Source organism: Theobroma cacao, chromosome 4 (assembly GCF_053813885.1).
Source record: "Theobroma cacao isolate CCN51 chromosome 4, ASM5381388v1, whole genome shotgun sequence".
In the NCBI taxonomy this organism is placed as follows: Eukaryota; Viridiplantae; Streptophyta; class Magnoliopsida; order Malvales; family Malvaceae; genus Theobroma; species Theobroma cacao.
In genome coordinates this window covers 33015531-33026096 of record NC_142642.1, presented here as the reverse complement: position 1 = coordinate 33026096, position 10566 = coordinate 33015531, and the positions used below count along the sequence as shown (strand labels likewise).

The window sequence follows — 10566 nt, the reverse complement described above, 5'->3', positions numbered from 1 at the left end:
AAGGCCAAAGATGAGCGATAAAGCTTGCGGCCAATAACATACTATCATTACAGCCAAATTATGAGCGATAAAGCTAGCGGCTGAAATGTTAATGATTAATTATGGTCAAATATTGAGCGATACAGCTTGCGACCAATAATATTATTGCAGCCAAGATATAAGAAATGAAGCTAGCGGATAAATTATAAATAGTAAAACACAGCCAATATAAAAGCGGTGAAGTTGCGGCTGAAATGCCTTTCCTTGCAAAAAAGTAAATCATGTATTTCGCATACAACAAAGAGTGGAGTTAGAACCTCATACATGATACTTCTTTATATATTGAAAATTGATCGGTGCAGTGATGGCGTTGTTCTTTGGATTTATCAATTTGCAATATCCACTTTCATTCACCTCATGAACAATATATGGTCCTTCCCATTTTGGGCTAAATTTAGAAGATGGTGTTCCTCTTCTAATATGCTCAGCTGCGCGTAACACTAGATCTCCCTCTTCAAAATTCCTCCTCTTCACTAGCTTGTCATAAGCTCTACTCAACCTTCTTTGATAGACTGATAAATTCTTCTTTGCTCTATCTCTTCTTTCTTCCAATGCTTCCAATTCTAACATCCGTAAATTATCATTATCAAGTTCAGCGTCTAGAGCTAATCTTGCAGACGGAACTAGAATTTCAGCAGGTAGCATTGCCTCTGTTCCATATACTAGTGAAAAAGGAGTTGCCTTCGTAGGTTCACGCTTGGAAGTCCTATATGCCCGTAATGCTACTGGAAGTGCATCATACCACATCTTTGGTTCTTCATGCACCATTCTACTAAGCACTTTAAGTAAAGTCTTGTTAGTAGCTTCAGCTTGACCATTTCCTTTCGGGTAGTAAGGAGTAGACTTCACATGATCCACATCGTAAAGAGCAAGTAATTCCCTTACATTGGCATTAATGAACGGAGTACCATTATCTGAAAGAATACGTCTAGGTATGCCGAACCTGCAAATGATGTTTTCCTTGATGAAATTTGCCACAGCCGGCCCAGTCGCATTCTTCAAAGAAATAGCTTCCACCCATTTAGTAAAGCATTCTGTTGCTGCTAATATCCAAGTATATCTTTTAGAAGGAGGATTGATAGGTCCAATCAAATCAAAGGCCCAAGTATGGAATGGCCATGGAGTAATGATGCTATGAAGTTGTACAGCTGGAGCATGTATAGCATTCCCATAAATCTGACATGGATAACACTTCCTTGCGTAATTCACTGCATCTGCTTCCATAGTAGGCCAATAATACCCAAGATCCAAAAGCTTCTGATAAAGTTTTCTTCCACCTTCATGCTCCCCACTACTACCTGCATGCACTTCTGCTAACAATGGATTGACATCAGCTGGGGAAACACATTTCAATGATGTTCCTGCAAATGAGAGTCTAAACAAGTCATTTCCTTTAAGAAAAAAACGTTGAGCTCTTCTCTTGAGTTGTCTTGCATCTTGAAAGTTAGCTGGTAAAATTCCATTTTGGAAAAAATCAATATAAGGCCTACGCCAATCACCGGCACTTCCCACAAAATTACACTCTTGTACATCTGGTGGTTCAGAACATCTAATGCAAGCCTTTTGAAGCTGTAAAGCATATTTGGACATAGATGGCCAAAAATATCCTGCTCTTTGGATTAAGCGATGTAAAGGTGGTCCTTCCTCACCACACCATTGTTCGTGGGCTATTCTCAATCTTTCTTTTGCCTCTTCCTCAGAAACGCATCTTGCTAGAACTCCATTACTTCCTTTGTGGTAAAGTGTACCATGAATCAAAATGTAGTGCTTTAAGCGTGGAATAGCAGTAGAACTAGGGTTAAGCAGCTCTTTTATGATAGATTTTCGCCAATCCTCTTCGTCATAAATTGGAGGTAGTAATAGCTCACTGGATGGACATGAGATAGTCCTCTTGAGTACAACTATAGGAATACTTCGTTCTTTCTCCGGAATATAAACTTTAGAAGCCAAAGTAGCAAGAGCATCTGCATAGCGGTTCGTTGTTCTCGGAGTATGTTCACATCTCACCGTTTGAAATTTCTCTAACAAAGAATGAACAAGAGTCCTGTAAGAAGCAAGTATTGGTTCTTTCAAAGAAAACTCACCATTAGTCTGCTTTACAATAAGATTAGAATCCCCATGGATGCAAAGATTGCTTATCCCAATTGTTGCTGCTGCATACAACCCCAAAACTAGTGCTTCATACTCAGCTTGATTGTTTGTGCATGGGAAATCTAGCTTGAAAGCTAACGAGATAGGTTCTCTACTTGACTCAAAAGAGTTTAACTCTAAACATGAAATCAAGAAATTCCCATCTTCACTTGGTGCTTCCAAAACACGAAGACCTTTTCTCTTCAAAGAGATGTGACCTCTACTCAAATGAGAGGCAACTAATTCAGAACTTTGTACTGCAGAGTTATCTTCTTTATTCGGAGGAATAAGAACTATTCCGGCACCTCCTCCAAAACTATTTGAAGAACCATCAAAGTATAAACTCCACTCCCCTTCTTCAATATTTACTGCGCACACTTCTTCATGAAATTCAGCTGGAATGGCATCAGAAATAATCTCTTCAAACTGAGATGGAAAATATGCTAACAAATCTGAAAGTGCTTGAGACTTTATAGCTTTTGGCTGAACAACTGATACATCAAATTCTCCCAATAAAAGAAGCCACTTTGCTACTCTTCCAGATAGAACTGGCTTAGAAAATAAAAACTTGATGGGATCTGACTTTGTCACGATTATGAGCTTGTGTGCCAAGAAATAGTGCCGAAGCTTTTGAGTTGTATAGACTAAAGCAAGACAGTGCTTTTCCATAGGTGGATAATTCAACTCACTTCCGTGTAAGCATCTACTAATGTAGTACACAGGTTTTTCTTCTCCATCCATTTCCTGAACAAGTAAAGCACCAATTGAGTATGGAGTAGAAGTCAAATACAACATCATTGGCTTTCCTTTGATAGGCATGATCATCGTTGCAGGAGAAGTAAGAATCTTTTTAATCTTCTCAAATGCTTGTTGTTGTGGTTCACCCCATATGAATGGAACACCTTTCTTAAGCAAGGCTTGAAAAGGCACAATGATTTCTCCTAAAGCTGGAATGAATCTCCTAATATAAGAGACTTTTCCCAACAAGCTTTTGAGTTGTTTTTGATTCATCGGAGATGGCATGGATTGAATAGCTTTTATTTTTGTAGGATCAACATCTATACCTTTTCTGTGAACCATAAAACCCAAAAATCTTCCAGCTGTTACTCCAAATGCACACTTTAAAGGATTCATGCGAAGATTATACTTTCTACACCGTTCAAATACTTTTTTCAGATCTTCAAAGTGATTAAAAGCCTTCTTGGATTTCACTACTATATCATCCACATAATCTTCCATAAAATCATGCATCATGTCATGGAAGATAGCTGTCATGGCACGTTGATAAGTTGCACCTGCATTCTTTAATCCAAATGGCATTACAGTGTAGTAAAAATTTCCAAATGGAGTTCTAAAAGCTGTTTTCTCTGCATCTTCTCGTGCCATCTTTATTTGATTGTATCCACTAAACCCATCCATGAAGGAAAACATCTCATGACCAGCTGTAGCATCCACTAAAGTATCAATATTAGGAAGAGGAAAATCATCTTTTGGGCATGCCTTGTTCAAATCTCTGAAATCTACACACACCCGAATTGTTCCATTCTTCTTTTTCACCGGAACTACATTTGCTAGCCATGTAGGATAATGTATGGGTTTGATGAATCCAACCTTGAGAAGCTTATTAATCTCCTCCTTTATCTGGCCCTCTATCTCATGATGAAATACACGAGCATGTTGTTTCACTGGCTTGCTTTGTGGAGAAATGTGTAACTCGTGAATAATGAGATTCTCATCCAGTCCAGGCATCTGCTCATAAGTCCAAGCAAACACATCTTGGAATTTTCTTAACAACTCAATTAGCACGACCTTTTGTTCACCAGAAAGACTCTTGCTTATGAAAAGTGGCTTACTTGTCTCTCCTTCTTCTGCCATATTTATTTCTTCCAACTCATCCCCTTGAGGCTTGGGTTGATCTGAAAGTTGTTCTTCCGTGGATAATACTTCCTGTACTTTTTCCTTTTCTGCTTCTACTTGAAAACATGATGGTGATGTATCCGGTGGCTTCCAAAGTTTGGGATCAGGAGAAGATGTTTCCCCAGACCCCGCGTCCCATCATAAGCAATACACAATTTTTCCATCTTCACGTGCATAGGAAGTTACCCCATTAGACATCTTTTCTTCATTTACTTCTTTGTATGTGGAAGTGTTTTCCCTTCTTCTCTTCCCACCTCGTTCCTTTTTCTTGCCATTACTCTCTGTCTTATTCTCATACTTCTCCCATCGTGGAAATGGAACACCGATAGGTCTAACAATAGCTGTTTCTCCATCAGTAGCTAGATCTTCAAAGAAAGAAGCCTCTATATAACTCACCTCATGCCGTTCAAACGGGGCTTTAGTGGCTGGAATGAAAACCTCCTTCCCCTTCCAATATCCCTTAATACATTGATGACGTGAAGAAGGGATGATATTATGCATATGCAAAAATTTTCTTCCAATTAGACCATGATAAGCCACATTTGCATCAATAACATGGAAACATGTCTGATCTTGAATCGGCCCCATCTTAAAATTCACTGTCACTTGCCCCAAAGTTATAATCTCCTAGTTATCAAAAGAAGTGATAGCCATAGGACGACGTAAACTCTTCAAATCCATGTTTACAGCTTTCAAAGTGGATAGAGGTATGAGATTCACAGAAGAACCATCATCAATGAATGTTCTCCTAATAGGATATCCATTGATAGTACTTTCCACATAAAGGGGTTTATTATGATACGGATGAGGTGTACACATGTCTGCCTCTGTAAACACAATAGCGTTCTTATATGCACCAACCATCTTCTCCATAGGTCGTCCTATTAAGTTACATTCTCCATACTGTTCTCCAGCTATCTGAACTAGGGATATAGCTGCTTCTTTCCTTGCTTCTTCTGAAAACCCAAGTTGGTCAAAGAAATGCCGGAAGCTAGGTGTCTTCATGAGTGAATTAGCAATTGAAGAAGTAACCCTAGTAGCTTCATTTGCATCATTGAATTGGGTGTTTGAAGAGGAAGGGTCATCATGGTGAGCATGAATTATTGCACTTACTTGTTCGTGAGGATTTGGATGAATGGGAAGAGGGTTATTTTGGACTCTGTTATTTCCAATCAACATTTCTCCTGCTTGCACCCGTCGGTGGAACATTCTTCGAAGGTTTCTGCATTCAGCAAGTGGATGACCGACTGTCCGATGATAATCACAGTACTTTGGATTAGCCTTTTCCTCCTTTGTTGGTGGTCGTGGAGTGTAAGGTAAGTTTATTTGTCCATCCCTAACCCATTCTTGGAGAAGAGCTCTCACTCTATCTAAAGGTACTGAAAACGGTGGAGAAGAGTCATTCTCCTCATCTAGCCCTCTCCTAGGGACATCTCTTCGAGGACGTAAATTTGCTCGAATTGGACCCCTTCTTTCTCTACTTCCTCCTTGGATGGCATTCACCGTTGGGTTATTCCTTCTACCAAAACGAGTGAGTCCCTTTTGTCTAAAAACTGTATTATTGGTCCTTCGTGCAGCTTCCACTAGTGTAGCGAAGGTTGGAAGAGGTAGATTCTCCAAGTGTAACCTGTATTCATCAAACATCCCCTGAATACACACTTTTACCAACTCTTTCTCATCATGAGATTCTTGTATGTCCAGCACTCTTTCTCTAAAACGTTGGATATACTCCATTAAATCCTCCCTAGACTTTTGAAACTCTCTTCCAAGATCAACGAGAGTAACCTTCTCTTGAGTAGAAAAGAACTTTTCCCCAAACATCCGACACATCTGATTCCAAGATTGAACAGAACCAGGAGTAAGGTTAACATACCATGTATAAGCCTTCTCAGTGAGAGACTTGGAGAATTCTTTCAACTTCAGGTCATCATCCAATCCAGCTACTCCAAGAGTCTCCACAAATTTCATGACATGTTCGCGTGCATCATCAGTCTTTCCATTAAATTGTTTGAACTTAGGGCTAGTATAGTCTTTAGGATATGGTTTTGCAGCTACACTAGCCGGGTAAGGCAACTTGAGATCAAACTCAGAAAAATTCAAACTCTTGTTCTTCTGATCTAACAACTTTTGGAGCTCTTCCAGTGTTACAAATCCTTGAGTAGGAATAGGTGGGATTACTGCAGTAGAAGTAGTAGTTGGAGTAACTGCAATAGTGGTGTTGGTAGGGTTAGGGTTTGCAGCAACTACTACATCAACTGCACCTTCTCCATTGCCTCCATTCTCCTCAATGTTTGTAACTAGATGAGTGACCCCAGCAGGTGCACTCTCATTAGGATGCACAGATTGAGCTTGAAAAGTGGTGACAGTAGAGGATGCAAATTGAGATATAGTGTCCATCATTCGCTTATTATTGTCCTCCAAAATTTGCATCCTCTCTTGGGAAGTTTGAATCATTCTCATCAGATCTTGAATGTAGGAAGGAACAGGCGCATCCTGGTTGCCAATGGAACTCTCCATCTTTTTCGAAAACAAGAAATTTCAGCAGTAAAAGTCTTACTTAATGCAATCACTCCTCCCCAATGGAGTCGCCAAAATGTAAAGGGGGTTCTTGTGATAGGGAGAGGAAGTATTGCAAACAAGTAAGAGGACATGCCAGAGGAGGCAGAGAGGAAGATTGAAGCAGTTCCTGAAGTAATAAGTGTTGTGACAGGTGGAAGACAATAAGAAAAGACTTAAAGAGACTTAGAGAGTACAAGATAATTAGAGAGAGAATTTAGAGAGAGAAGCTCTCAAGTTGAGAATGTGTTCGGAGAGGCCAAAAAAAAAGAGTCCCCCCAAATGAATTGTGAGGCTCTATTTATAGTGCTAAAAGTGACGGTTACATAAGAATAGGCTTTAATGCGCCTAATGAATGATATTATTATGAAGAATATTAATGTAAGTAACCGTTACTATAATTGGATGTAGTAAGATTTGTTCTCAAGTAAAGGTAATATAAAAGAGGTGTACAAGCATAGGTACAAGAGAATAAGCTGTACATGAATAAGTATACGAGAACAAGGTAAGAGGGTGAAACACTTGTACTTCAGGAAAGGGTTAAGAGAAAGACCTCTTAACTACCTCCATATCTGAGCCACCAAGCCAAACTCTCTGAAACATCCCAAGATGAAAGTAACCCATGAACCCTGTCACTTATTCTGAGTTACTTTCACTGTCATCCAAGTGAAGCGGTTATTCTATTCAAAGTGATTGTTCTACTTGTATTAGTTATTCCATATGGAGTAATACTTTACTTTTTCTAATTGTTCTGCTTTAAGTAATACTTAAAGTAGCGCTTCACTTGTTCTGCGTGAAGTAGCGCTTCACTTGTTCTAGTTATTCTGCGTGAAGTAACACTTCACTTGTTCTGGTTGTTCTCTTTACAATATTATGTTGTAACATAATTCTTTAGAGTAACAGTATTAACCAAAATCTAGTATCTACACAATGCAAGAAGAATTAGACCAATTTGAAAGGAACAAGGTTTGGACCTTAGTTCCAAGGCCAACCAACCATCCAATTATTGGAACAAAATGGGTATTTAAGAATAAGATGGATGAGTTAGGAAATGTGGTAAGAAATAAGGTAAGGTAAGTTGCTCAAGGCTATAATCAAGAAGAAGAAATGCAGTGAGAATTTGAAATGAGCATGATAGAAGAAGTAAAGTTCTTCCTTGGTCTATAAATCAAACAATGTGAGGATGGAATATTCATAAACTAAGAGAAGTACACCAAAGAAATGCTGAAGAAATTTAGAGTGACGAATATGAAATCAATTAAAACTCCCATGAGCACCTCCACAAAGCTTGACAAAGATGACAAAGGGAAAGATGTAGATTAAAAGCTCTATAGAGGTATAATTGGTTCACTCTTTTACCTAACTGCAAGTAGGCTTGATATCTTATTTAATATATGCCTTTATGCAAGATTCCAATCATGTCCCAAGGAATCACATATGATTGCAGTGAAAGGATTTTTAGATATCTCTTATATACTCAAAACTTAGGCTTATGGTATCCAAAAGGTTCATATTTCAATCTTTTTGGCTATTCTGATACTGATTTTGCTAGTAGCAAAATTGATCGGAAAAGAACTAGTGGTACTTGTCAATTCCTTGGCAACATGCTTGTGTCTTGGTCTTGCAAGAAACAAAATTCTATTGCTCTATCAACTGCTGAAGTTAAGTATATATCACTAGGTAGTTGTTGTGCACAAATTCTATGGATTAGGTAACAACTAAATGACTTTGGAATGGCTATGCATAAAGTTCTTATCTTTGTGATAAAATGAATGCCATAAATATCTTCAAAAATCTAGTTCAACATTCTGGAACAAAGCACATATAAATAAAATATCATTTCATTAGAGATCATGTGCTTAAATGAAATATTGAAATAAATTTTGTAGACCACTTGCATCAATTAGCTGATATTTTTATAAAACCATTAAATGAAGAACAATTTTGTGGATTTAGGAATGATTGATGCTGATGAACTCTAAATTCTACAAAATTGATCATTTTTTTATGATAAGTCTTGTGATAATCCTGCTCACTTCTTGACATAATTGATTAAAGGATGATTGTGATAAGTTAGAGGAATGGTGAAATAGAAATAAAGATCACGATAATCAGTTAATAGACCCCTTAACTAGTTAATGCAATTATGGTAGTTAGAAACGTACCGAGTCATAAAATAGTAATCAATTAAGGATTACTCTAATCGATTATAGGTAATATGTGGAAAAGAGAAACTATCATGCAAGAATTTTTCTTTAAAATAAAAAAAATTAGGCAGGTTGTACAGGACATCAGTCACAAAAAACGGGTAACTGGTTATTAACTCCACATAAACGGACCCTCCACCTATTTAGAGAGTCAGTTACATTCAAAATCAATATCCAAGAGCCTTTAGATTTTCTTTTCTCTACCTTCCTCTTAAACCGAAGAAGCCCTAGGAAAGAAAATCCCTTGGCAAAAACACCTCTTACCCACAAAGTAGCTAAAAAGGAAAAAGGAAAAAGGAAAGCTAACGATTCTCCATCACATCCCCTTAAAAAGAAAGGAAAAATCAATGAATCTTTAGTAGAAAAGAAAAATGGAAGCAAAAAGAAAATGATAGAGAAAGAGAAAGGACAGACAGATGCAAGAGCCATCGCAAGGAAAAGTACTGGTTCTTCTTCTTGATTTCAAAATGACTTGCATGCTGATAGGTTTAGAAAAATTGAGAATGCTACAATTTCTTGTGGGGAGGTTTTTGATTGGGGTAGTTTTAGTGATGCTCCGGTAGTGAAAGAGGATTTAGAAAATTATTTTGAAACATTAAAATTGAAGTTTATGAGTACATTTAGAGATAGGAGGTTCAGCCCTTCCTTAATTAAATAAATTTACTCTAGCATTATTATTGACAAAACTAAATTGGAAGATCTTAATGAGTTTGCTGAAGATAGCTTGAATGTATTTTTATATGGTAGAAATTTTCAGATCAGTGCTCAGGATTTAGGAGAATTCCTAAAAATAGAATTTGAAATAGAAGAGTACAAAATAATTGAGAAATATGATCCAAGCCATCTTTGGGAGATTGTAATTGAAAAAAAGGAAAAGTTTTCTTCTAGGAGCTATGCTAGCGAGATAAAGAATGCTCAGCTTAGAATTCTTCATTATTTCATAGCAACTACTCTCCATGGAAGAAGTAACGACTTCAGTTGTGTGAGTGCACAGGATTTGTGGTTAATGGAGGCTGTCTTCAATGAAATCCCACTAAATGTGGGAAGATACATGGTGGAAAGAATAAGAACAACTACATTAGGGGACAAAGCAAATCTTCCGTGTGGCAATATCTTTACAGCCTTAGCGAAAAATAACAGAATTTGGAATGTAAGGTTTCAATATAATTTTACCACAAATAAGGATCAAGGGATATTTTTAGGGAGTGTGTTGAAGATGGGTTACAAGATTTAGAGAAATGACTGTATTAAGATCAGAAAAGGTAGCCTTTGCCCCCTCCAACTGGTAGTCCTTCAACACTCTTCACCAAGGTCAATCAATCCCCTCCTCAAGGTGACATAATATTTAATCTTCTCATGAGAATTGGTGGGAAGTTTACTGATCAAGCTGTGACGATTACAAAAATTGAAGAGAAACTTCAGTAACTTGAAGCCCTGTTACATCAAGCCAAGAAAACAAAATCCCATAAAGCTCTAACCACTACTACAAGTCAATCTAGTGAGAGAACAACTACAAAATAGTTTAAGGTTGTAACATCTGATCATGAAAGAGAAACTCGAAAAGAAATGCCTAAAAATGAATATATGGATCAAAATAAAATGGGGAATTTTGAAAACGAAGAAGCTAAACGTGAATAAATTAGGAAAGAGTAAATGAACAATGAAAAGGAGCAAGAGATTACAAAACTTCTTGAAACAGAACAAGGGCAAGAAAAGG

At 37.5% G+C, this 10566-nt stretch overlaps 1 protein-coding gene across 1 annotated transcript; it reads right to left on the bottom strand.

Annotated features, from left to right (window-relative positions):
* Positions 1 to 297: 297 nt before the first annotated feature.
* On the bottom strand, positions 298 to 4674 carry LOC148763309 (uncharacterized). The gene is made up of 2 exons (XM_088805780.1): positions 4273 to 4674; positions 298 to 4173 (listed from the first exon to the last, which is right to left on the bottom strand). The coding sequence occupies exons 1-2, from the start codon at positions 4672 to 4674 to the stop codon at positions 298 to 300; spliced, it is 4278 nt and encodes a 1425-aa protein (XP_088661906.1).
* Between the last annotated feature and the right edge of the window lie 5892 nt (positions 4675 to 10566).

Bases quoted from the DNA above. Each gene is read 5' to 3' on its own strand.
- LOC148763309 (XM_088805780.1), bottom strand. From the start codon at position 4,674: ATGGGGCCGATTCAAGATCAGACATGTTTCCATGTTATTGATGCAAAT. The intron at 4,174-4,272 runs GTAACTTCCTAT...AAACTTTGGAAG, and splicing joins AAGAAAAGATGTCTAATGGG to CCACCGGATACATCACCATC.